The sequence below is a fragment of the Taudactylus pleione genome, unplaced genomic scaffold (genome assembly GCF_031769625.1).
Source record: "Taudactylus pleione unplaced genomic scaffold, aTauple2 ptg000202l, whole genome shotgun sequence".
Lineage (NCBI taxonomy): Eukaryota > Metazoa > Chordata > Amphibia > Anura > Myobatrachidae > Taudactylus > Taudactylus pleione.
This window is the reverse complement of record NW_028284604.1, coordinates 4,379,789-4,407,715: the sequence shown is the minus strand read 5'-3', so window position 1 is coordinate 4,407,715 and position 27,927 is coordinate 4,379,789. Positions and strand designations below refer to the sequence as shown.

Sequence of the window (27,927 nt, the reverse complement as noted above, 5' to 3'; positions counted from 1 at the left end):
TATTTATTGACTAATGAAGATATTTGCCTGCCTGTTGTACTAAATGGCTGGACTTTTGCTGAGGACCGACTTTGAGAACCACTGGGCTACCTTAATCTTCTTTTTTTTTTTTTTTATATTTGTATGTCTTTGTCATTCAGATTAGCTCCCATCATTAAGATTTTTAGCAGTACAATTACCATTACACTTTCCACAGATAGCATAAGCAAATGTATTAGTCTGCAGGTACAATGTCAACATAACTTTTCTATTCTGAATCTGTTTCCTCCTTTTCTGTAACCTTAACAGTATTGCAAAAGGGTTACAAATATACAAAATGAACACTCACTTAAGCAGTCAAGAAACACAAATGTAATGCTTTTAAACTACAATCACCAATAGTCAGAACATTATATTATACTTTACCATTTTGAAAATGAAAGTAAACTTTGGCTTGCTATGGGCACTACCAGTTACTGTACTATGCTACATACCTAAGGAAAAGTTTTTTTATAAACTGTTTCAAAAGCGTTATAAAATAAAACTTTCACCAGTATTGGCTGTCTGGTTTTTATTGTATTGCATTGGAGAGCACTTGTAAATTGAAGCATTGCGCTCTCTTCCCATTTGGTCCTGGAAACCATTTTATAGCTTCTCCAAAATGATTGGTAGTTGCCATTCATAATGGCAGCTACCAATCAGCAAAGGTGGAGACTGCAGTACTACCATGGTAAAGCAACATCTCCCAGTAAGGACCGCAATCATACGTAAACATTTTTCCTACACATTACATCTACTTTTTAATTTGTTTTATTATTGCTTTTCAGGTATGGGTCAGGAAGCAGGTAAAGCTGCCTGGCCTAAACCCTCAGGAGGCTATCAAACAATCACAGGGCGAAGGTACGGGAGAAGGCATGCCTATATCAGCTTCCGGCCATCTCTTGAGAGTCCAAACAGATCTTCAGCTTCGCAAGGAAGAGAAAGTGAAGGGCTGGAGTTAGACAGTGTTCAAAAGGAGAAGGAATTAAGTGTGTGATATGCTATTCTTTGTTCCCTTTTCTGTACTGTAACATGATTGTTGAGATATAGGTAATACAGTTGCAAAAAGCTATGCTTTACTCATGTTTATGCATGGCTGTGTAAAAATGTAATCAGAATACACATTTTAGATCTACACACATTTACGATATGTCCTCTGCTAGATTTAGTTCTGTTGCATTTGCTGCCAAATTATCATCAAGATAAAAGCCTAGTGGCTCATGTTATTTTCCCTGAGAGCCTTCCATAGCTGTGCAACTATCTGTTCTCAGCCATCAACTTGATCATTTAACTTCTCTTCATGGCGAAAGCTAAATCCTTCGCATGCCTTCTATTCATTCACAAAAAAAGTTGTGCTGGGCTATTATCTGATAGATACCAAAGGGGAATTAATACATATCAGTGAATGAGTATTTAGTTGTGGTTTTATGCTAAGAAAGATTCTGACAGCAATAGAATTCTGAGCGTACAGACATAAATTGCTGACCTTCACTGACTCTCCTAATGGCTGGAGCTTTCAAATCAATGACCCAAATGAATCCTATGGATTGGCTGGGCAATCCATTGTAAAGCCATTGCACTCGGAAACTTACATAAATTCTAGGGGCATCTGCATATTACAGTTTATACGTGAGAACATTTCTATTTCCACATGTTGTTTTCATTTTAAATACAGGTTGAGTCTCCCGTATCTAAAATGCTTAGGACCAGGGGTATTTTGGATATCGGAATATTCTGTATTTTGGAATATTTGCATACCATAATGAAATGTCTTGCGAATAGGACCCAAATCTAAACACAGAATGCATTATTATATTCACCTTATACACACAGCCTGAAGGTAATTTTATACAACATTTTCAATAATTTTGTGGCTCAAACATAGTTTGTGTGCATACATGAAATTCATTTATGTTTCATATACACCTTATAGACAAAGCCTGTAGGTCATTTTATACAATATTTTTAATAATTGTGTGCCTTAAACTAAGTTTGCGTACATTGAACCATCAAAAAGCAAAGGTTTCCCTATCTCAGTCATGCTAACAAAATTTTTTATTTTTTTCTGAATATTTGGATATGGGAGACTCAACCTGTATTGGAAAGATTTGAAATATGAATTTCGTCCTAGATGGCACTTCCTGAACAATGCACAGTCACACCATAGTGTGCTTTGATGGATAGGCTCTTTCTGTTGCTAGTCAGGAGGAAATGGAATGGGTGGCTTCTTATAGGAAATATTAAAATCTAATAAATATTCCAACTTGTTCCCGTGATCAGGACAAGTGTTTTTTTCCCCTTGTCTTCTAAAGCAGTAGTGTCTCCAAAAACATGAGGATCCCATACATGTGTCTGTATTTCATCCAGTTTAAAAACAAATGACTGCTGGGAAATAGTTGAGATCTTTCCATGCAAAGGGCGCATAACTATATCAATGTGGTATAGAATCACAGGGTTTTACTAAAGATGAATTTTGAAAAATTAATCAGTAAAAATGGTTAGCTTTCTGAATGGTTTTTGTTATTATTACTCCTAATGCACTTCTGTAGCTACAATTTTCTTAAAATAAACACTTTTTTTAATCTCTATTTGTAAATCACATAAATTTACAGTTGGTTGTCTACTATTATTAACTTTCTGTCCACTATCGTTGTAACAAGTCAACCATTTTTATAGTGATTTGTTCCTCTGCATACTGCTGTCTTTGATCATGCAAATGCAAAGCCTAATTCTAAATATATATATTTTTTTTTAGTTTTCGCTGAAAGTCCTGAATCATCACTCTTCACCATTGGTAGTGTTTTAACCGCGGATTTGCAGGAAGAGAGCAGAACATTTGATGCTAATGATAGTTTGTCTGTGTTTACTGAAGCAGAGCAAAATACTGTGTCCCCCTTTTCAATGTCAGAACATGTAAGAAGATGTCAAGCATTGAATAATGGGACTGACTGCGAGAAAAGCACAAAAACCTTCATCAGGCATGCTTCAATGGAGCACCCACACCACTCCCATCAGAACAGCATTTCATTTGTTAATATTGACTCTTTTGAGCCAGACAGCAGTGAAGGGGAAGAGACTGTTAGCCATCTCGATGATATTTCTTTAAAATGTGAGACTGGAAACCATAAGAAAACTATAAACCACATGCTCTCGGACTTTAAAAAAGAATCTCCTAGTGAAATACTGTCAGAATTTTCCAGCTTCAATCACACTTTTTCCAAAGACGGTTTATCTCAGGTGAGACCTGCATCCTTAGCCAAACAATACAGCATAGACCTATGCACAACGCCGTGGAGTTTGTCCGCAAGCTCTGTTTCAGAGGACGAAGCCACAGGTATTGCCAAAACTGGTCTTTGTGACTCTCTGCAACGGAAACATAGGCATGAACTGACACAGACAAGCACTTTAGGACTCTGTAACGAAATAAATGCAGGTAGTGCTAAAACTGAACGCACAAATGAACCAGTTGTGCGGCCTAAAATTAGAAAACAGGTTCCCTCAATTTCATCAGGAAAAGACCCTTCGATAACAGAGGAAATTGGAAAGGAAACCAAAAACTCTAGAAAAAGCAACCGGGAAACAATATTTAGTGTGGAAAAGTTGGATGAAAAGAGTCACAATGATATGACAATCATTGAAGGAGCACGAAAAAAGATAAAAAGTGGTAACAAGGAAAATGTAACCGTGCAAGAGGATAAGCCTTTAGTGGAAGATACTTTTTGGGAGGATTTTGAAGTTTTTGGCATGAAATTATCAGATTCTACAAAAGACGAAGACAGGTAGGATGTGTATATATTACCAACACATAATCTATCTAATGGTGCATACACACGGTCAGATCACACAATGATAACGACATCGTTGTCTGATCGTCCTGCATGTGCTGGATATTCGATATCGAACATCCAGTACACCGCCAACTCCCTAACGACCCTTGATCAACAATCTCGTGTCCCTATAGTAACCTGGTCGATATGGACCAGGTTGGACTGCATGCACGGGTGATGGTCGTTATCGACCATCCGTGCACGCGCATCGTCCGCCGTGTGGGGGTTGGAAGGGGCCAAAAAATGGTAGATATAACGATAAACTATATCGTTCATATCGTCCTACAAAGTCTGACTGTGTATGCACCATAAGTGTTTCAAAAGATCTTTTAAATAAATAAATGAATAATGAAAAAATAAATAAATAAAAAAATGTGTATGTATATATGTATATATATATATGTATATATATATAGTTATATAGTGTGTGTTGAGTCTCGAGTCTCCCATATCCAAATATTCCGAAATACGGAATATTTTTAGCATGACTGAGAGAGTGAAAACTTTGATTTTTGATGGTTTAATGTACACAAACTTTGTTTAAAGGCACAAAATTATTAAAATAAATATAAAATGACCTATAGGCTGTGTGTATATGACACACAAATGAATTTCATGTGTGTACACAAACATTGTCTGAGCCACAAAATTATTGAAAATATTGTATAAAATTACCTTCAGGCTGTGTGTATAAGGTGTATATTAATCATAAATGCATTCTGTGTTTAGATTTGGGCCCTATTCCTAAAACATTTCAATATGGTATGCAATTATTCCAAAATACGGAATATTCCGATATCCCAAATACCCCTGGTCCCAAGCATTTTGGAGATATATATATTTCACTCTCATCCTCTTGTTTTAACATGTAATGCAACTACCAGTATTGTAGGGGCACAGGGATCTGACCTTACTCCATCCTAAATCCAGTTCAATGGCATATTTTACCTCTTAGGTCTAACTACTATGGCGTTAACCAGCTTTGATGTCAGTGTCTCATTCATATTCAACCCTTGGCTGTGAATTGTATTGAATTACAAAACCTGTCACTAAAACATAATTTGCTTTTAATAAAACTTACCTGACGATACGGTACACCTGCCATCAGTACTCTCTCTTTTATAGCTACAATATACCTATACATTTTGTCAAAATGTATTTCGGCCTCTCAACATGTTACTTTCCAAGGCTGCAATGGGTAATGATCACAATAACACTGATTACTGTTGATCCCCTGGCCTTTCACTGAATTCTATCTGTCACCTTAAGGCACGGCCTCGCCTGCAGCGCTATCCTATGACTGCAACTTACTTGTATATCTAAACCTGTGAAAAATCCGGTGGCAGTGTTCACTTTCTTGCAGTCCAACCATTGCAATAGAAACAATCAAACTCTGCCCTTGGCGCAGTAGAATATACAAATGGAGCTCAAAATAAAAGGACAATATAGCAGCAGGTTTTCAAAAAAAGGGCACTTTTAATTAATTATAGAAGAAAAATTATGAACGTGCGTTTCCAATGATGTTTTGATTGTTCAAATTAGAAAGTGACAGGCAGAAAAGCATATGTATCTCTGATTAGTGAATTGATGAATATGATTAATTTAAATTAGCAGTCACTTGTGTTGCACTTGGGAAATGTCCTATCTGAAGTCTCTTATATGGTAAACTTTTATAAATTGCAGTAAGTGCACTTATATGAAATGATGATAATTCTCTCATAGCAGCAAGATGGTAAAATTAGTTTTTCCAATAGGTTACCTGTATTTACACTAGAAGTCAGCAAGAAGCCACTATTGAAAGATTACACGCTGGCAGAATAGAGATTCCTCAAGTACAGAAGTAAAAATCCCTGATACAGTATGTGCTGTTTGTGACCAGAAGCAGCAGCCACCCATCACATGACTGAGGTTTTAAAATGGATGAAGATAGCATTTGCAAAAGCTTGGGTTATATTGGGAAGATTCAAACTATTTGAAATCCAAATGGGTAGGCAGTCAGTATAGACTCAGAGGGACAAGGGTCAGGTGTGCTGCAAATGTGTTATGATACATCAGAATTGTCTGATTGCACAGTTTTAGCCTCTGAAGAATCCAGTTTTAATGTGGATTTAATAGGTAAACTGTTGAAAGCTATCTATAAAATAAATGAGGTTGATGAATTTAGAGAAACACAATCCTTGTAAAAAGTACTGTTTCAGGAGTCAAAGAAATTGAGCCTGTACTTTACCATTAACACATTGAGCTCAAACAAATGCATATTCAGCATGAACAGACATACTCGTATGTAATGTACCATTTCTCTTCTGAGACTACGGTCTGGTACATGCCGCCAATAGGGGATACTGCAATAACCAGACTAACTGCTGCAAAGGACCCCTGATGTCACAACCACGTCACCCACGACCAAAGGGGGAGGGGCAAGGATCAGAACGGGGGGCCAAAACTGGCCCCTCACAGGCTTGCTTTGCTCGCCACGCTTTGTGCCCGGTGGCTCGCTACGTTCGCCACAAATTTATTCCCCCTCTCTGCCCACGTGGATGGTAACACTGGAGCGATCTGGCCCTTATGCAGTGGTCACGTGGTTGCAACGTCAGAGAGGTCCCTTCTCCTACTAGGATCTAGCAGCAACAGAGAACCAATATCTACCTTGAAGATGTAAAATCTGTCAAGGATGGTATGGATTGAAGAATTGAAACGCAGGATCGAGAAACTACTACAGTGACATTAAGAGGGAAGTGAGCTAGAAAAAAAAATTATATATATTTTAGATATTTTTTTTTAATTAAAAGGAGTGAGCTTCTCATAATTGTGCAAGATATGTACATTGCTATTGAATGCTTTTGTGAGGCAATCAGACTGTCCTTCAGGATGATGGCATACTCTGTGGCAGCTAGAAGGGCAGTTGAGTGTATGTTCCTGAATTGCAGAGGCCCAATCCAAAAATAAACTGGTGTTTCTTTCCTTTGGGGGAGAATGTTTTTGCCAGAAGTCGGATGTTTTCATTTCTAGGTGTGTGGTATAAAGGGAGGAGTGATCGAATATTCTGTGTATTATACTCAGCTCTGCATCATAACTTGGGGATCTGTGCTATTGCACTCCTGGTACTAGTGTAGTACCAATCAGGGTGATAGTCGTCATAAGCTCTGACCTAGTCAGCGTCAAATCAGGGATACCTATTGGATACTGACACTACATTTCTGCATAAAGTGGTTTTTCAATTCCATATGAACCAGGATAATCTAGCTTCCTTTCCTAAACCAAAGAATCAAAAGAAAATAAGAATTCTATTGTCTAGTTTTGGTTAGAGTTTTAATCTTTAAGTAGAACAAATCATTTAGAAAAATAAGAACTTTTGTTTAGCTAAATGGCAAAAAAAAGATGAAGTGCCTCAAATGCATACAGATGTGTCCTCGTACATCTAGCCTCCTTGCGCGTTAAACAGCCTTTCTAGTCATGCCATGCCGTGGCGTGACTTGGTGTAGCACAGAGCGTATTTTCATGCATCTTTTTACCTTCAAATGCGTCCTATTCGCACAGCAATGCGAGTAGGATGCATAAGCAACTTCTACTGATTAAAATGATATCTAAACAAAATACTTGAGCGCACCGCCTTTTTAAGGTATGTGACAATAATTGTCTCCGATGAAGTCCCGAATACTTGATATAAACAAAATGCTGAAATGCAGCTTCTTTTGAAGAAGATATCAATGATTAAGTCATTCAGCAAGTAAATTTCCACATAAAAGAAATGACCAGAATCCTTGATATTATTCTCAGGTGGTGGATATTTTCAACCGATCTCGCTTTCACCCTGGATATAGATTTTCAACACACTTGCAAGTGCCCCTTCAGTGTCCATACATCATCTCAAAGAAATCGCAAAATGGAATCTCCCATAGTGCAGAACTGTCAAATTTATTTTCACTTCAAACAACTTTAAAACATTAGGGCCGTATTCAATTGCCGGCGAAAAGTCGTTCTCTGAGAAGTTTTCGCCGATGATGTAATTTCCCCTGTCGGAAACTTTCCGCCGTATTCAATTTTAAAGACTCTTCACCAGTGCGAAAAGTCTGCGCCTTGTAACCAGCGGAAAAGATTCGCCTCTAAATGGAGGCGGAAAAAGTACAGAATTGGGGCTTTGGGAACAAACCTGCAGCTTTGGGACAGTCCCCCAAAGGTAAACTTTTTAGAGAAAAAAAAAATTACTTTCGATCACCCCCAAAAAGTACTTTAGTTTTGAGGGCGTAAAAAACACGAAGTTGGGGGACAAACTTAAAAACTAGAGAAATAGACTCCAGGGGGTCCCCCAAGTATGCCCCATGTGTTTTTTTGGATTGCAGGTGTTTGCTGAAGGTACATTTTTTTAAAAACGCACTTGACCGTATTTTAAATTTTTTTTTTTTTTTTATATCCATGCTTGCACCCTTTTTCATGTACCCCAAATTTGCTGGGATTACTTACTTTTGCCCCAAAAAACTTCAAAATGCTATTCTTCACGCTAAATGGCGCACCAATTGAGAGTATTTAAGCACCCAAAATACCTTCAGAAGAGGGCCATTCGGGGGGTATCCATAGTGATCCCCCATGTCAGTGCATCTTTTGGGGGGTGTCGGGATGATTTCCCCAAATCTGACAGGACTTTTTGCCAATTAGAGTTCCGCCGGGATGCTTTCTCGCGTCCTTTGCAGTTGAATATGGCGAAAAGCGGTGACGAGCGCGATACTTTTCCGGAGGCAAAACAAGAGATGACTGCGAAATCTCCGGCATGTGAAAAGTCCGGGACTTTTTGACGGAAATTGAATACGGCCCTTAGAGTAAAAAAGGATGGCAGTGTACCACAAATAACCTTTTTGGAAAGGCACAATAACGAGCATTAGGGGTAATATCCCTAAAGCGATTCGCCTTCCCTGGTATCGGTCCCTTTAAGGATCCTCCAATAGTGGCAGCTCCCACAGACCAACCTGTTTTAGATTAGAAGCCTTTGTCAAGGTAACGCTATGCTGATAGATCCTGGATATATATATATATATATATATTTACTTGCTAGTCCCATCCACCAATGTATTTCCGGGTGTGGTAAAGTTAAAACTAATTATATCTATTTCATACCTTTTTAAACAGGTTTAATGGGGGTCCCTCTTGGATATTTCAGTGAAGCGGGAATGTTTTCTAACGCTCCACTTTAATCAGACTCAAATTTAAAAGTAAACTTCTGTGCATGCGTTCCATCCCTTGGAACGCATGCTATTTCCGCCGGAAGTCAGTACTCGACCGCACGACCATCACTTAGTGCGCCGGAAGTTGGGCTAGGTAGGTGCCATGTACTTCTGCTCTCCTAGACTCCTGTACTCTCTATGGTGGCGGTATATTACATGTGACACTCTGCCTTTACAGTTCATCACTTCCGCACAATGATTCTAAAAGATCTTGTGTGCCACCTTTTTGGAGCGCATCTATTCCTTCCGGTATTAACCTTATTAAAAATAGAAACTATGTATCTATAATAATGTTCAAAATAAAGCAGATTTATTTAGTTGCACATATACATAAAAATACGATAAAGGTCCTATAAACAAGATAAGAAATAAGATAAAAATATATTGTTAAAACCATGGATAAATAAGAGCAACATAATATTTGCATAATAGTATATATTTAAAATCAATATAATCGCAATAAATAAATGTTAAAACATGATTTTTGATTATATAAAAGAAAAAAAACAACATGCATTAAATCATAAATTACATCCTGCGGTAACGCTAGTCGTTAACATGAAAAACTATGGGATTTAGTAATCATTCTATAAAAACTATTTGATTTCAAAATCATTGTTTAAACAAAAGGGAGTTAATGTTTTAATTTCATATATCAGTTTCATTTCTGCCTTTCCTAAATTCTCTCAACACCTTTAGTACGCCAGTTTCCTTCAACTTTTTTTTATTCCTATAATATTCTGAACAGTTGTGTTTTCTACTTCAGGGTCCATAGGGTATCCACAGGATACCTTGGGGTACAGGTGATGACGTCAGGCATCGGGCACCATAGAGTTCAGTTTTCAGCCTCCCAGGATGCACTAGGGTTCCCCTCCTATACCCCGCCCCCGAGCCAAGGCATCTGTTTCATTGGTGACCGGCTCGGAGTCGGATGCACCTGTTTAGAGGGGGGCTAAGGATAGCCCCTGAAGTTTTTCTACAAGGCAGCTGTGGCTGCACATCTGGAAGTACAGCATGGACAGTCATTCTTTACGTCCATGCTGTCTTCCCTACACCCCCGCCGGTACCAGAACGCCGGTACTGATCCGGGGATGCTGGTAGGCATCTGGGGTCACAGCTAGCGGTGACCCCAGATGTTTGGGACCATGGCCGGATTCAAGGGGGACAGCAGGTAAGCAGCGGGGTCCCGCGGTGGGTCTCTGCTGGAGCATGGTCCGGAGTCCCCAGGCAGGGGGCTCCCTGGGGACTGGCTGCTGCGTGGAGCCAGGTTTCGTACCTGCGCTTCCACTACCCCCCTGGGACAGCGGACCGCAGCTGAGCGGTAGCGTTGCGGCGTCCCAGGGGTTAATTGCATGCCAGGGGAGCGCGCCTTCCCTGTATACAGCCGGCGCCTCCCCCGCTGCACACAGCCCTCTCTGCACCTGCCGATTGGTCCTGTGGCAGCGCTCCTCCCCCAGGCCGACCTCCTCTCTGCTCCTCGGTGGCCATCTTTATGGAAGCATGGTGAACGCTGCTGATCGGTGGCATCGTGGTCTGGGTCCCCCAGCATACCTCTCCTCTGTTGGAACAGGTCTGTGTATGCAGCGCTGAGTCCTACCAGGCCCTGTGTCTGCGTAGTTGAGGATCAGCGCTGATAGTGCAGGGATTGATTTCTTTGCATTGTATGTGACTGCTGCTAGCGTCTGCCTGTACTTTCACTTTCTACTGTCGGCCTTTTCACTGTCCCTGTTCTTTTTCTGCTAAAGCCCTTGCGGTGCGGTGATTGCAGGGCAGTTCTCTCACTATACTAATGTGTATCAGTGAGAGGGGTCACATACTTGCCATCATGTCTGAAAGTGATTTTCCTCTCCAGCTTCTGTGTACTACATGTAAGGTACCTATAGTGGAGGGGGAGGGTAGCGCGGAGGGGCTATGTCGGCCGTGCTTTTTATTGACGCGGCCAATTACTGTAACTGCTCCGGTACAGGAACCGCCCTGGGCTTGTTTAGCTAAATCGCTTACAACCCTAGTGGGCCAGTTAGCTCCGCAACCTGCGTTCCCTCCAATGGGATTGTCCCAGCAGTCAGTGGTGTCGTCACCCATGCAGGGGTTCCCGAGACAACTGATGGTACCCCACAGTCTTCCTGTTTTCCCTCCTCAGGTCTCTCAGGAGCCTGCGTGGGTTAATTCTCTGACAAGTTCTGTGCAGCATTTGTCGGGCGTGTTACAAGGGGAGTCTGTGTTGCGGCCTCACAAGCGGCCGGTGGCGTCTCTGTCCACTCCTTATGAGGATGACGAGGGGATGACCGATGATGGGGAGATTCTGGATCTGTCGGACCAGGAACCTCTCCGTACTAAAGAGTCGGACGCCAAGTCTAAGGTTTATATACCTGGCCTTATTCGTGCAGTCCGCACAGCTTTAGTTATTGAGGATGATGAACCTCCGGTATCAAAAAACAAATATGCCTTTTTCAAAGATGTTAAGTGTGACGCCACAGTGTTTCCTCTTTTGGGTCAATTGGTGAACCACTTAGAGGAAGCGTGGAAACATCCTGGCAGACTGTATCAGCCTCAAAAACGTTTAGCAGTGGCTTATCCGTTTGCGGACAATTATTTTGCTAAGTGGGAATCCCCACCACAGGTGGATTCTCATGTGACACGCCTGGTCCGAAGTGCCACGTTGCCCATGTCCTCCATAAAGGATGCCACGGACCGTAAGGTGGAAATCTGCCTGAAGTCCGTTTATTCCCTCGCGGGGGGGGGGGGGCAGCCAGGCCGGCTATGGCCATTTGTTGGGTAGCCAGAGCTATGGAGCGCTGGGCTGATAGTTTGGAGGCGTCTTTCGATTCCGACTGTTCAGCTGAACAGACCGAGTTGATAGGCAATCTCCGGGATTCGGCCACATACATTAACGAAGCGGCTTTAGATATCAGTACCCTGACTTCCCGATTTCTTCGGCAGCTGTGGCGGCTCGTCGCACCTTATGGTTGCGATTTTGGAAGGCGGACGCCGATTCCAAAAAGGGTTTGGAAGCTTTGCCTTTTAATGTAGAAGTCCTATTTGGTCCGGATCTGGACAAAATTGTAGCCACGCTGGCGGCAGCCAAATCGGCATGTCTCCCGTCTGCTGCAGTTCCTTCCAGTTTAGGTACGTCGTCCTTTCGGCCTTACAGGGCCCAGGGTAGGCCTAAAGCACAGTCCTTTCCCCGTCGGGCTGGCCCCAAAAAATCGGCCAAGCCCCGGAGTACCAGACGTCCGGCCCCTAAGTCCGATGACAAACTTGCGGCCTGACGGTCCGGGCCTACCTTTGGGGGATCCCAGAGTGGGAGGCCGCCTGCTGCAGTTCGCCCAGTGTTGGTCGGTTACCACGACAGACACTTGGGTTCACGAGGAGGTTTCTCACGGGTATGCCCTCTCCTTCCGGCACAGGCCCCCGTCCCGATTCTTCACCACAGGTCTTCCATCAGACCGAAACAAAGCCATGGAACTGCGGAATGTTTTGCACACTATGCTCCAGGCTGGAGTTATAGTGCCTGTTCCATTCTCCCAGAGGGGCCAGGGTTTCTATTCCAATCTGTTTTTGGTGCAGAAACCCAATGGGTCGTACCGTCCGATCCTCAACCTCAAAGCACTCAACAAGTCCTTGCGGATGCCGAGGTTTCGGATGGAGACCCTATGGTCCATCATTCTGACGCTGGAACCTGGGGATTACATTGTGTCGTTGGACATACAGGACGCTTACCTGCATGTCCATATTCTTTTACGCCATCAACAGTTCCTCAGGTTTACAATCCGCAACGATCACTTCCAGTTCTGGGCGTTACCTTTTGGGCTGGTGACAGCACCATGTGTGTTCACCAAGGTGATGGCGGTCATGGCGGCTTCCCTGCGGCTGCAGGGAGTCCGCATGTTGCCGTACCTGGACGACCTTCTGTTGGTAGCAGGATCTCCAGAGCTCCTTCTACGCCACTTGGACCTGACTATTGCGGTACGCCAACGGCACGGCTGGTTAATAAACTGGCAGAAGTCCACCCTGATCCCGTCTCAGAGGATTCTGCACCTCGGAGCTTTATTGGACTCCGGACAGCAAAGGATCTTTGTGACGGGGGAAAAGATCTCTGCCTTACAGTTGAGGGTGCCCAGTTGTCTGCAGAGTCGCCGGGTGTCTCTGCATTCGGCGATGAGGTTACTGGGCTCCATGGTGTCAGTATTCGAAATGGTGGAATATGCCCAGTTTCACTCCAGACCTCTGCAGCAATTGATCCTGTCCAAATGGAATGGACTGCCTCAGAGTCTAAGGTCCCAGACAATGGTGCTCACTCCGGAGGTTCGCCTGTCACTAGCCTGGTGGTTGCAGACGACCCATCTCAACAAGGGTCGTCCGTTTTGGGTGGCGAACTGGGTCCTATTGACGGACGCCAGTCTTCGGGGCTGGGGAGCGGTCTTGGGTCCACACTCCGCGCCGTTTTCAATTCTCTCCAGCAGGCCCATCGGGTTCTCCACGGACATCCCGTGCAGGTCCAGTCGGACAACGCCACCACCGTGGCCTACATAAATCGGCAAGGAGGAACCCGAAGTCGGGCGGCACTCGTAGAGGTGTCCCGCATCCTTATCTAGGCGGAGCGCAATCTCCCGGCCATATCAGCGGTATTCATCCCGGGAGTCCTCAACTGGGAGGCCGACTTTCTCAGTCGCCAGGATGTTCATACGGGGGAATGGTCTCTGCACCAGGACGTCTTTCAACATCTGGTGGACAGGTGGGGTCTTCCAGAGATCGACCTCATGGCGTCACGGCACAACAACAAGTTGCCGGTGTATGGGTCTCGCACAAGAGACGAAAAGGTGATTCTAGTGGATGCTCTCTCTGTCCAGTGGACGTTCCGGTTTGCCTATCTCTTTCCTCCGTTTTCCCTTCTTCCACGGGTAATCCGGAAATTCAAACAGGAAGGAGGGACGCTCCTGTTGATAGCTCCCGTGTGGCCCAGATGGCACTGGTTCTCAGACCTTCAGGGTCTGTCCGTGGACATCCCTCTGCGGTTGCCGTTACGACCGGACCTACTGTCACAGGGTCCTTGTCTTCACCTGGACCTTACTCGGCTGTTGAGACGGCGTGGCTGTTGAGACGGCCATGTTAAGGTCCAGGAGGTTTTCCAGCTCTGTAGTACGCAGTATGCTGAGAGCTCAGAAACCGTCTTCTGCAAGAATATATCGTGTGTGGCATACGTTCTTCCAATGGTGTCGATCGAGAGGTTATGCACCTCTGGAGTTCCGTCTGTCTAGAGTGCTGGCCTTCCTACAGGCAGGACTAGACCATGGGCTTCGCCTTGCTTCTTTGAAGGTGCAGGTGTCTGCCCTGTCTGTCTGGTTCCATCGTAGGATTGCTACAATCCCTGATGTGTGCATCTTTATGCAAGGTGTTCTTCGAATCCAGCCGCCATTTGTTCCACCGGTGGCACCTTGGGATTTAGCTGTGGTCCTGAGGGCTCTCCAGGGACCGCCGTTTGAACCACTGGGCTCAGTGGATCTTAAATGGCTGACAGCTAAAACAATTTTCCTTCTGGCCATCGCTTCAGCCAGACGTGTTTCTGATTTAGGGGCTCTCTCTTGTAGACCCCCTTTCTTGATTTTTCATGGGGACAGGGCGGTGCTGCGCACTCGTCCTGATTTTCTTCCCAAAGTTGTTTCCCGTTTTCATATCAACGAGGAAATAGTTGTGCCGGCTTTTAACTCACCTGACCTGTCGGTGGGTGAGGCCACTTTGGACGTTGTGCGGGCCTTAAGGATTTATGTTGACCGCACTTCTTCGTTTAGGAAGTCGGACGCCTTGTTTGTCCTCTATGGCTTCCGTAAAAAGGGTTGGCCTGCCTCAAAGCAAACTTTGGCAGTTTGGATCCGTATGGCCATTTCAGAAGCTTATCTTCATGAAGGCCTGCCGGTTCCATCCTCTGTGAGGGCTCATTCCACTAGGTCTGTGGGTCCTTCGTGGGCAGCTCGACGTGGTGCCTCTGCAGTCCAGATCTGCAAGGCTGCCACGTGGTCTTCGGTCCATACGTTTGTGAGGTATTACGCGTTTGACACCTTTTGCCTCTCAGGATGCTTCCTTCAGGCGGCGGATTCTCCTTTCAGCACAGGAGCGTCCCCACACTTGAAGGATACTGCTTCGGGACATCCCCAAGGTATCCTGTGGATACCCTATGGACCCTGAAGTAGAAAATATGAGATATGGTAAGAACTTACCCTTGTTATCTCTATTTCTACGAAGTCCATAGGGTTCCACAGGACTCCCGCAATGTCGCACCTGTGCTGCAGATGGGCTTTACTCTGATCACCGGTTTTTCCGTCTCCCTCTGGTGAGAATGTGATTCTTGTGTGTGTCCAGATTTTTTTTTCTCTTCCTTGTCCTCCTCCGGCCTATGGCTTGGTACGTAACGGAGATGCCTTGGCTCGGGGGCAGGGTATAAGAGGGGGACCCTAGTGCATCCTGGGAGGCTGAAAACTTAACTCTGTGGTGCCCGATGCCTGACGTCATCACTTATACCCCAAGGTATCCTGTGGAACCCTGTGGACTTCGTAGAAATAGAGATAACAAAGGTAAGTTCTTACCATATCTCATATTTTTTCTTTGAAGTGATGGGGGAGGGAATGATTTTCCACACCTTTTCTGATGTTACGCAGATATACCAATATATTGTAGCCCACATATACATTCGATCATGTATACACAATTTGTGGTGTTACACGTGCTAAATTCATTAATTTTGTACGACTGGTGGTGGTAGATGAGAATATTTCTGTCATGTATACACTACATGTGCCACAACGGTTGAAGCCTTTTAGTTTTTATTCTGTCTTTTTTTCTTGTATGGCACTTTTAGTAAGTGATATTTAAAATTTGGGGCTCTTCTATGTATAAAACGGAGTAGAGGGGGAATTATCTCTTTTAAAATGGGGTCTTGTTTTAAAAGGTACCAGTTTTTTCTAAAAATGTTTTCTAGTTCTTTGTGCTGGTGATTGTATGTAGTAGTAGAAGGTACTAAAGGTTTGTCAAACAGGTATCCTTACAGAAGGAACAATAGGAGAGACTACCAACAGAAGGAGATTTCAATCGAGAAGAAAAGGAGGTTCTATAAAAATAGGACTCCACATAAAGAAACAACTCATGAAACATATACATGAGAGATAAAAGGGGAAGATTCATGAGAAATGACGACTTCCAAACATCAAACAGATTTGATATTTTGGGAAATTAGAATTTTTTTAGAAGAGAGACTGAGAAAGAACAGAATGAGATAAAAATAGGGGAAGAAAAAGAACGCATGGCAAAAAGGGGAAAAGGTACAACAAAACGGAGAAAACAAAATAATAGTACAGATTTAAAAGATGGTATAAATCCGGGTGAAAAAAACAACAATTTTCAATTTGAGTTCGTATCAATTGACTGAGGAAGAGAATAATGTACTACAGAAAGGATTACAATTTGCTCCAACAAACAAATTCAACAAATTTGAAGCATATAGCAAATTCGAAGCATTCAAAAGTTTATAATAAACCTCTCTCTAAAAAAATATTTTATAGACCAAAAAAAAGATTTCATCGGGGAAAAGGATATTTTTAGACCAAAGTCTACTTTTAACCCTACTTTTAATAGAGGATGTTTCCGAGAAAGCTTCAACCGGATTGTTTGCACAGAAATGGAACAGATAAATAAAAAAATAGATCATACAATATGTCTAAAAAAGAACATGATGCATTAGTAGAGTTAGATAAGAAGCATGACAGAACCATTAAGCAGACAAAGGGGGAGGCATTGTGGTTATGGACACAACAAAATACAATTGGGAAATCCTTCACCAACTGGGGGATAGATCAACCTATACTCTTTTGAAAGGATCCCCGAGTGAACAGACAGATAAATATCTCCGTAACCTGGTGTCAAAATGTGCAGAGAACGTCCCCTTAACAGAAAATGAAAGAAAATATCTGTTTCGAGACCACGTGGTGTTACCCGTGATATATATTCTACCAAAGGTCCACAAAACTTATTGACACCCCCCCAGGATACCCCATCATTGCAAGTACTGATTCGGTGTCATCAAACCTCTCCCACTTTCTGGAGCACTCTTTACAACCAGAAATGGTCTAACTAAAATCAAAAGACAGTATTGATGCTATTTGCGCCCCCAAAGCCCCAATTCTACACTTTTTCCGCCTCCATTTAGAGGCGAATCTTTTCCGCTGGTTACAAGGCGCAGACTTTTCGCACCGACAAAGTCTTTACAATTGAATATGGCGGAAAGTTTCCGACATGCAAAATTACGTCATCGCAGAGAACGGCTTTTTGCTGGCAATGAATACGGCCCTATGTTTTAAAGTTGTTTGAAGTGAAAATAAATTTGACAGTTCTGCACTATGGGAGATTCCATTTTGTGATTTCTTTGAGATGCTGTACGGACACTGAAGGGGCACTTGCTAGTGTGTTGAAAGTCTATATCCAGGGTGAAAGATATCGATTGAAAATATCCACCACCTGAGAATAATATCAAGGATTCGGAACATTTCTTTTATGTGGAAATTTACTTGCTGAATGACTTAACCGCTTGCCTGGCAAGGTCGTATCAGATACGACCATACCAGACTGGGCTTTCCCTGACATGGTCGTATCTGATACAACCAGTCTGAAACACCCAGTGGGCGGCTTGCTGGAAGTTAACTTCCAGCAGCCGCCCATCTCAGAGGGACCTCCCGGTCCCTCTGCTCCCTTGATCCTACCCCTGCGCCGATCACTGCTGGAAGCAGTGCTCAGGCAGCCCCGTGCCAGCGCCCCCCCTCACCCGGCGGCTGTAGGGGAGATGGAGCATCCGTCGGTCAAATCCTCTTCTCCCCTCCTCCTAACCTCACCGTAGCTAGAGATAGCCCGGTGTCTGCATTGAGGATGGAGCAGCCGCTGGGTAAAGCCCTCCTCCCCCGCCGCTGTAGATATAGTGGCAGCCTGGCGACTGAAGAGACAGCGCAGCTGCCAGGCAAATCTTCCTCCGTGGCACCCACACTCTAGCCTCCCCCCGGCAGCACCTATACACGGTGGCTGGAAACGAATGGAGCAACCGCCGGGCAAATCATCCTCTCCCGCTGCCATATAGATAGTGGCAGCCCGGCGGCTGAAGAGAGATTGCAGCCACTGGGCAAATCTCCCCCTTGTGGCACCCACATTCGACGGCTGGAGAGGGAACGGAGCAGCCGCTGGACAAGTACACAGTATCCTCCTCCTTTCCCCCTCGCCTATCTAGAGGCAGCCTGGCGCTGGTCCACCAGCAGCTGCTCTAGGCGCTGGCTACTGCCGGGAGCGAGCACGATGCTGTTCGCCTCACTAACTCACCCTCCCACCCATGTATATATACACAGCAGAGCCCTGCCTATATATACTGTGATAGAAGCACTGGAGAAATTAGGGATGGCGTGTATATGTATCCCAGATTCCTGTAATATGTATCTTAACCCCCAGAAAGAGTCTGTTTTACAAACAGATCTGAGTGTCAGCTTTAGGTAAAACCCGGATAATGGGTCCTGGGGTGTGGGTGTGAGAGAGAAGGGAGGGCTTCATCCACAGGGCCGCTTCAGGTGTTGGGCTTTTCAGCCTGAGAGCAGGCTAATTAATGATTACACCTGGAAGTGGCTCATAAGAGCTGTGTAGAGTTTTGATGTAGTGTCTCACACACCCTGGGGAGAACAGACATTGAGGTTTTGTTCTGAGACACTGTGACATTGGTATGTACTATGTTTGTGGTAAGGCAGTAGGCCCTGCCACATATAGAGAGGGAGTTACCTGTCTAGTTAGAGCCCAAACGGGCTAGGGTTTAATTTTGTGTTTTGTTTGTTTGATTATTGGTGTCACACAATAAAAACTGGTGCCGACCAGCTTGCACGAAAACCCACGACTACTGCTGTTTCCTGGCTGCTGTGTGTAAGGAGGCGTCCGTCTACCCCAGAAGTGGGACCCCTAACCCCGATCTTTTCACACTATATATGTGTGTGTGTGTGTATGTGTATATATATATATATATATATATATATTATATTATAATATAATATAGTGTGTGTGTGTATATGTATGTATGTATATATGTATATATATAATGTCCTCTTATCTTCCTTTTTATTATATTGGCGTTGTAGACAATTTTGTTTTGAGTATGGCAGTCCTGTATCGATCAAGACTCGATACAAGGCCTCCGATTAGGGGTGGCCACTGACCATCGATGGTTTGCAAACTATTGATGGTCACCAATACTGCACCTTCGATGGGAGCCACAACTGATGTTTAGGAAACATCGCTGGCTGCGGTCTAAAATAAGTAATTTTTAGCGATTGTTGTCCCATCGATAAATAATCATCGATTGTTTGAAACCGCAGTCACCGATGTTTCCTTAAAATCGGTTGGAGCTATCATCGATGGTGCAGCTGTCAATAACCATCACTACAGTATTCCATAAATTTTGCTATTTTTATGGTAAAAAAATAATAAAATAAAATCATGTTGGATAAGTTTTAAAAAGATGTTCTTGACCTAATTTAAAAAAAAAAAAAAAAGACAATTTTGGAGCGGTTTTTGGAAACAATATTCATCTTCTGGTGCGACCGTGCCAGAGCAGCCCACTGGTGGCTGCTGGAGGTGAAGTTCAGTTTTGGCCTCACCCCATTGTCTATGCTACCATGTAGGAGGAATAGGAAATTGAAGACTGTTACTGCGTTCCTTGACTATTCCATTGTAACATGCTGCCCTATCTAACTTCAATGATTGCTAAATTTAAGGGGTTTTGGATTGACCCCATTCCGTATGCAGACCTGAAGGAGTCAAGGAAACCATATTGGCAGGTAATAATATCCAGTTTCTACTTCAGGGTCCATAGGGTATCCACAGGATACCTTGGGGTATAGGTGATGACGTCAGTCTTCAGGCACCACAGAGTTAAAGTTTTCAGCCTCCCAGGATGCATCTGGGTCCCTCTCCTATACCCCGCCCCCGGGCCAAGGCATCTCAGTTTCGTCGGTGCCTGGCCGGAGTCGGAGGCACTGTGCAGAGGGGGGCTGTGAAGAGCCCCTGAAGTTTCTTTTAAAGGCAGCGCTGGCTGCACATCTGGGAGTACAGCATGGACAGTCAGTACTGACGTCCATGCCATCTCCCCTACACCCTGTCGGTACCAGAACGCCGGTACTGATCCGGGGATGCCGGTTGACATCTGGGGTACGGCTAGTGGTGCCCCCAGATGTCTTGGACCATGGCCGGATCCCAGGGGATAGCAGGTAAGCAGCGGGGTCCCGTGGTGGGTCCCCGCTGATCATATGGTCCTGAGTCCCCAGGCAGGGGGCTCCCTGGGGACTGGCTGCAGCGTGGAGCCAGGCGACCACCCTGCGCTTCCACTACTCCCTGGGACAGTGGGCCGCTGCTGAGCTGCATGCGCTGCGGCGTCCCAGGGGTTAAATGCATGCCAGGGGAGCGCGCTTTCCCTGTCTCACAGCCGGCGCCTCCCCTGCTACACACAGCCTCCCTGCTCTGTCTGATTGGCCATAGTGTGTCAGCGCTCCTCGACCAGGCCGGCCTCCTTCATCCTCTGCTCCTCGGTGGCCATCTTTGAAGCATGGTGAACGCTGCTGGAAGCCTGTGAGTGGTGGCATTGCGGTGTGGGTCCCCCAGCATACCTCTCCTCTGTTTGTCACAGGTCAGTGTATGCAGCGCTGAGTCCTACCAGCCTGAGGGTCTGAGTAGTTGAGAACCAGCGCTAATAGTGCAGGGATTTGTTTCTTCTGCATTGTATGTGACTAATCTGCTAGCCTGCTGTCTGTACTTTTACTTTCTACTGTCAGCCTTATTACTGTCCCTGATCTTGCTCTGCTCAAAGCCCTTGCGGTGTGCAGGGTGTTATTCACACTATACCAATACGTATAGGTGTGAGTGTCACATACTTACCATCATGTCTGAGACTGACTTTCCTCTCCAGCTCATGTGTACTAAATGTAAGGTACCAATAGCGGAGGGGGAGGGTAACGCGGAGGGGTTATGTCCCCAGTGCCTGGCACTGTCACGGCCGATTATGGTCACGGTCCCGGTACAGGAACCTCCCTGGGCTTGTTTCGCTAAGGCGCTTACAACCCTTGTGGGCCAGCTAGCTCCGCCACCTGCGTTTACCCATACGGGTTTGTCCCAGCAGTCAGTGGTGTCGTCACCCATGCGGGAGTTCCTGAGACAATTGATGGTACCCCACAGTCTCCCTCTCCCTTCCCAGGTTTCTCCGGAGCCTGCGTGGGTTAATACTCTAACTACATCGGTTCAGCATTTGTCCGATGTTTTACAGGGGGAGTCTGTGTTGCGGCCTCATAAACAGCCGGTGGCGTCTTTATCTGCTCCTTATGGGGATGACGATGAGACGTCAGATAATGGGGAGATTCTGGATCTATCTGACCAAGAACCTCTCCGTACCAAAGAGCCGGACGCTAAGTCCAAGGTGTATATCCCTGGTCTTATTCGAGCGGTCCGCTCGGCTTTAGTTATTGAGGATATTGATCCTTCGGTGGCCACATTCATATATGCCTTTTTAAGGATATTAAGGGTGAGGCTACGGTGTTCCCTCTTTCTGATCAATTAGTGGATCATTTAGAGGAGGCGTGGAAAAATCCAGGTAAACGGTTTCAGCCCCAGAGGCGCTTAGCCGTGGCTTATCCGTTTGCGGTCAATTATTTTTCTAAGTGGGAATCCCCTACGCAAGTGGATTGACATGTCACACGCCTAGTCAAAAGTGCCACGTTGCCTATGCCTTCGATGTCCTCCTTGAAGGATGTCACTGACCGCAAGGTGGAGATCTGCCTCAAATCCGTTTACTCCCTTGCAGGGAAGCATCCAGACCGGCTCTGGCCGTGTGTTGGGTAGCCAGAGCTATGGAGCGCTGGGCGGATAATTTGGAGGCGTCTTTGGACTCTGACTGTTCGGCTGAACGGACCGAGTTGGTGGGCAATCTCCGAGACTCGGCCACTTACATTAATGAAGCGGCCTTAGATATTTGTATGCTCACCTCTAGGATCTCCTCTGCAGCCGTGGCTGCTCGTCGCACCTTATGGTTGCGTTCTTGGAAAGCGGACGCGATTCCAAAAAAAAAAAAAAGGGATTAGAAGGTCTGGACAGATACTATTTGGTCCAGATCTGGACAAAATTGTAGTTACGTTGGCAGCAGCAAAATCTGCATGTCTTCCGTCTGCTACGGTTCCTTCTAGTGCTGGTGGGTCGTCCTTTCGGCCTCACAGGGTCCAAGGTAGGCCTAAAGTACAGTCCTTTCCACGGCAGGCTGGTACCAAGAAATTGTCCAAGCCCAAGAAACAGGTCTGGAGTACCAGACGTCCGGCTCCTAGGTCAGATAACAAACCTGCGGCCTGACGGTCCAGGCCTCCCTTTGGGGGACCCCAAAGTGGGGGGCGCCTGCTTCAGTTCGCCCAGTGCTGGTCGAGGACTACGACAGACACTTGGGTTCAGGAGGTGGTCTCTCAGGGGTATGCCCTCTCCTTTCGGGACAGGCCTTCCGCTAGACCGGAGCAAAGCCTCGGAACTGCGGAAGGTTTGGCACATTTATGCTCAAGGCCGGAGTTTCAGTGCATGTCCCAATTTCCCAGAGAGGCCTGGATTTCTATTCCATTCTATTTTTGGTGCAGAAACCCAATGGGTCTTACCGTTCAATACTAAACCTAAAGGTCCATTATTCTGACACTGGAACCTGGTGACTACATGGTGTCATTGGACATCCAGGACGCTTACCTGCATGTCCCTATTCTTTTGCGCCATCAGCAGTTCCTCAGATTGGCAATCTGCAACGAACATTTCCAGTTCCGGGCACTGCCTTTTGGCCTGGTGACTGCTCCACGGGTATTTACCAAGGTCATGGCGGTCATGGCGGCTCTACTGCGGACGCAGGGAGTCCGACTGTTGCCTTATCTGGACGACCTCCTGTTGATAGCGGGGTCTCCAGAGCTGCTTTTACACCATCTGGATCTGACGATTGCGGTACTGCAATGTCACGGCTGGTTGACAAACTGGCAGAGGTTCACTCTCACCCCGTCTCAGAGGATCCTGCACCTTGGGGCCTTATTGGACTCCAGGCAGCAGTGGATCTTTGTGACAGAGGAAAAGATCCTTGCTTTGTAGTTGAGGGTGCGCAGTTGTCTGCAGTGTCGTCGAGTGTCGATACACTCGGCAATGAGGTTATTGGGCTCAATGGTGTCGGTATTCGACATGGTGGAGTACGCCCAATTTCACTCCAAACCTCTGCTGCTATTGATCCAGTCCAGATGGAATGGATTGCCTCAGTGTCTCAAGTCCCAGACGATGGGCTCACTCTGGACGTTCGCCTGTCTCTAACCTGGTGTTTGCAGACAACCCACCTCAACAAGGGTCGCCCGTTCTGGGTGGCGAACTGGGTCCTGTTAACAACGGACGCCAGTCTCCGGGGCTGGGGAGCTGTCACGGGTCCACACTTGTTTCAGGGCAGGTGGACTCGGGCGGAAGCGGAGCTTCCAATAAACATTTTGGCGCTCCATGCGGTGTCAAGAGCTCTCCAGCTGGCACAGCCGGTTCTCCAGGGCCACCCTGTGCAGGTCCCATCGGACAACGCCTATTTAAACCAGCAAGGAGGAACCCAAAGTCGGGCAGCACTTGCAGAAGTGTTCCGTATTCTGGTCTGGGCGGAGCGCAATCTCCCAGCATTATCAGCAGTGTTCATCACGGGAGTCCTCAACTGGGAAGCGGATTTTCTCAGCAGGCAGGACGTGCCTTCGGGAGAGTGGTCTTTACACCAGGACGTCTTTCAGAGTCTGGTGGACAAGTGGGGTCTTCCAGAGATAGACCTCATGGCGTCCCGGCACAACAACAAGTTGCCGGTGTACGGGTCTCGAACAAGAGACGCAAAGGCGTCTCTGGTGTATGCCCTGTCCGTCCAGTAGACGTTCCAGTTTGCCTACCTTTTCCCTCCGTTTTCCCTTCTTCCGCGGGTAATACGGAAATTCAAATCAAGAAGGAGGTATGCTACTGTTGATAGCTCCCGAGTGGCCCAGACGGCACTGGTTCTCCGACCTCCAGAGTCTGTCAGTAGACGTTCCTCTGAGGTTACCATTACGACCGAATCTGCTGTCACAGGTTCCTTGTCTTCACCCGGACCTGACTCGGTGTGGCTGTTGAAACGGTCATGCTAAGGTCCAGAGGGTTTTTCTGGCTCCGTGGTGCAAACCATACTAAGAGCTCGTAAACCTTCCTTGGCAAGAATCTACCATCATGTGTGGCATACTTTCTTCCGGTGGTGTAGACCTAGAGGGTATTCCCTTAGGGAGTTCCGCCTGTCTAGGGTGTTGGCTTTCCTACAGGCTGGACTGGATCATGGGCTTCGCCTGGCTTCTCTGAAAGTGCAGGTGTCTGCCCTGTCAGTCTGGTTTCATCGTAGGATTGCTGCGCTCTCTGATGTGCACACCTTTATGCGAGGTGTTCTTCGCATTCAGCCACCTTTTGTTCCACCGGTGGCGCCTTGGAATTGGGCTGTGGTTCTGAGAGTTCTCCAGGGACCGCCGTTTGAACCACTGGACTCAGTGGACTTTAAATGGCTTACAGCTAAAACCATATTCCTTCTGGCCATTGCCTCGGCCAGAAGGGTTTCGGATTTAGGGGTTCTCTCTTGTAGACCCCCTTTTCTGATTTTTCATAGGAATAGGGCGGTGCTTCGCACTCGTCCGGGATTCCTTCCCGAAGTGGTATCCTGTTTTCACATCAATGAAGAAATTGTTGTGCCGGCTGTCAATTCACCTGGACTTTCAGTGGGTGACGCCACCTGGGATGTTGTGCGGGCATTGAGAATTTATGTTGACCGCACTTCTTCTTTTAGGAAGTCTGACGCCTTGTTTGTCCTCTATGACTTCCGTAAAAAGGGTTGGCCTGCTTCAAAGTAGACTTTGGCAGGCTGGATTCGTATGGCAATTTCAGAAGCTTATCTTCATGAAGGTCTTCCAGTTCCCTCCTTGGTGAGGGCTCATTCCACTAGGTCTGTGGGTCCTTCGTGGGCAGCTAGACGTGGTGCCTCTGCAGTTCAGATCTGCAAGGCTGCTACGTAGTCTTCTGTCCATACCTTTTGTGAGGTATTACGCTTTTGACACCTTTGCCTCTCAGGATGCTACCTTCGGGCGGCGGATTCTCCTCTCAGCACAGGAGCGTCCCCACCCTTAAAGGATACTGCTTTGGGACATCCCAAAGGTATCCTGTGGATACCCTATGGACCCTGAAGTAGAAAATATGAGATATGGTAAGAACTTGCCCTTGTTATCTCTATTTCTACGAAGTCCATAGGGTTCCACAGGACTCCCGCCCTGTCGCACCTGTACTGCAGATGGGCTTTATTCTGGTCACCGGTTTTTCCGTCTCCCTATGGTGAGAATGTGATTCTTGTGAGTGTCCAGATTTTTTCTTCTCTTTCTTCACCTCCTCCGGCCCATGGCTTGTGACGTAACTGAGATGCCTTGGCACTGGGGCGGGGTATAGGAGAGGGACCCAGATGCATCCTGGGAGGCTGAAAACTTTAACTCTGTGGTGCCTGAAGACTGACGTCATCACCTATACCCCAAGGTATCCTGTGGAACCCTATGGACTTCGTAGAAATAGAGATAACAAGGGTAAGTTCTTACCATATCTCATATTTTTCTATATTGGGACGTAATTAACAATTATCTATTCTCCCCAAAATCTTAAATGTTCTAAATCTAATCTCATGTGATGGGTAAGTCATGACAATTTTACTTTGTCATTATGTAGCAGGGTTGGCTGGTTTAAACCAAATGGTTTTTTCTTGTATTTTTTTTTAAATAAACACTTTTTTTTTTTTATTATGTTGTGACTACAGGCATGGCGCTGAGACTTCTTAAAAAAAAAAAAAAAAAGTCTATTATAAGGGAATCCCCCTGATATTATTCCAAATTCTTGTTGCTTGTGGTCTTCATTTCAGTGAGCTGAACCAATACAGTAAATTCACACAACAGAGAAATGGGCTCAAGCTGTAATCGGTAACTCATTTCTATGGATAATAAGTTAGACCAGTGGTTCACTGCACCCTAGCATATCAGCATTTTTTCCACAGTACCCCTGGGTCAAAAGTTTCTTATTGAAAAATTCAGCAAAAATTTAAATGAAGTAAATTGTGCTTATATGTCACCCTTAGGTTCAGTTGTGTGTGTGGTTTGACTTGGCTGCTCTTCTTTTTGTCCACCTATTTTTTGATAGGCAAAACCAGTGCTAATGATTGCCAATCACACTGACTAAAAATTATTTTATTTGGGACTGAACCACAAACCCGAGGCACCCCTGCAAGTGCCCTGAGGCGCCCCAGGGTGCCACGGCACACAGTTTGGGAACCACTGCGTTAAATTGTTTAGTTGTCAATTGCTGAATAACAAAGGATCTCTTTCATATATCAAATTCCCAAACTGACATACATCTCAAAGTCTGTTTTAAGACATTTGATGGGGATATTGAGAGAAATGGAAGTGGGACACAGTAAATATATGTAACAAAATATTGTGTGCAGATGTTTATCACTTCCAATAAAACGCATCAGAAAATCCAGGGAGAGATGTCCTGCATCCAATTGTATATTCTTCATATATATCCAATTAAATACAATCACCTATAACCTGAAAACAAAAAATATCCATTGACCTGTTTAAACAGACTTAATGGTGAATGTGAGTTGGCATCACACCATCAAAGACTTCTCTATTGGATGCAGGGTCTCACATTCAAAAATTATTATATCATACATGTAAATCATCTCAATTATCACATTTTCTATAGGGCAATCATTCTCTTTCATATGTGAGACCTTTAAAATGATATATGCAGTATCCGTTTTACAAAATTCGCCATCAATTTTGTTCTAAATCCAATCTCATGTGATTTGTCATTATGTAGATAGAATCTTTATTGGCCAAGTATATAAATGTATACCTGAAATTTAACTCCAGTTACTGCACACATATTCACAGCCAATCATAAAAAACATAAAAACAAACATAAATTATTACCAAAAAAAAAACTAGGCAAATCCTCCCGTTCGTTATTCAACAAACGAACAGCCTGCGGATAAAAACTACTATGATGTCTGGAAGTTTTTGCAGGCAATGTTCTATAACTTATCAAAACAAGGGGAAAGGGGGAATGGAAAAGACGTCGCACTGGCAAAAAAATTAAAGATATAAATGATTATTGCCACTATTCCCAAAACAAATTTTGGATAAATTATTTCAATAAAGTGTAGGGTAGTGGTGGTGCTCACTAGAGTTATTTAATATGTAAACCGTTTGAAATAAAGAAAAAAAGGAACTCTGTTTAGAGAGCACTCTAAACAAGATGTAAATCTAATATAAATGAAAACATAACTTTTAATACATCATAGGTAATAAATATAGGCACATTATTGTACAATACACATAATTAGGTGCTAGAAAAACCACTGTTAATCTGATACACACTGTATCCTAAACATAGGTCCCTTACGGGTGTTCACTAACAGTTAACAATTATCGGTTGATATCAAGCTTGATTAGCATAATAATGAAAAAATCGGTTTGAGCCCTGTTGCATAACATAAGCAATGTCCTTGAATCAGGAAAGTCAGGGCATAGAAGCTACCTAACCTCATTCTAATGCTCCTCACTAGGACCTAGGTCTATCTATGAGGAGTGAGAGATTACCGGAAAGGCAGGTTGCCCTTAGAAACAACAGTATAACTGCAGTGTTGCTCAAGTTTTCATTTCTGCTGTTGAGGGTCTTTCTAAATAGAATTGGACCCCCAATGAGAGAATTGCTCAGCTTGAGATAGC

General features: G+C 45.0%; 1 protein-coding gene across 1 annotated transcript in view; it reads left to right on the top strand.

The window, feature by feature from the left end:
* Positions 1 to 27,927, top strand: part of PJA2 (praja ring finger ubiquitin ligase 2) — a 78,896-nt gene that overhangs the window by 34,021 nt on the left and 16,948 nt on the right. The window contains exons 2-3 of the mRNA XM_088477670.1: positions 807 to 1,007; positions 2,774 to 3,797. Coding sequence (XP_088333796.1) covers positions 809 to 1,007; positions 2,774 to 3,797 — 1,223 coding nt within the window. The 5' untranslated portion in view covers positions 807 to 808. The remainder of the gene's footprint in view (positions 1 to 806; positions 1,008 to 2,773; positions 3,798 to 27,927) is intronic.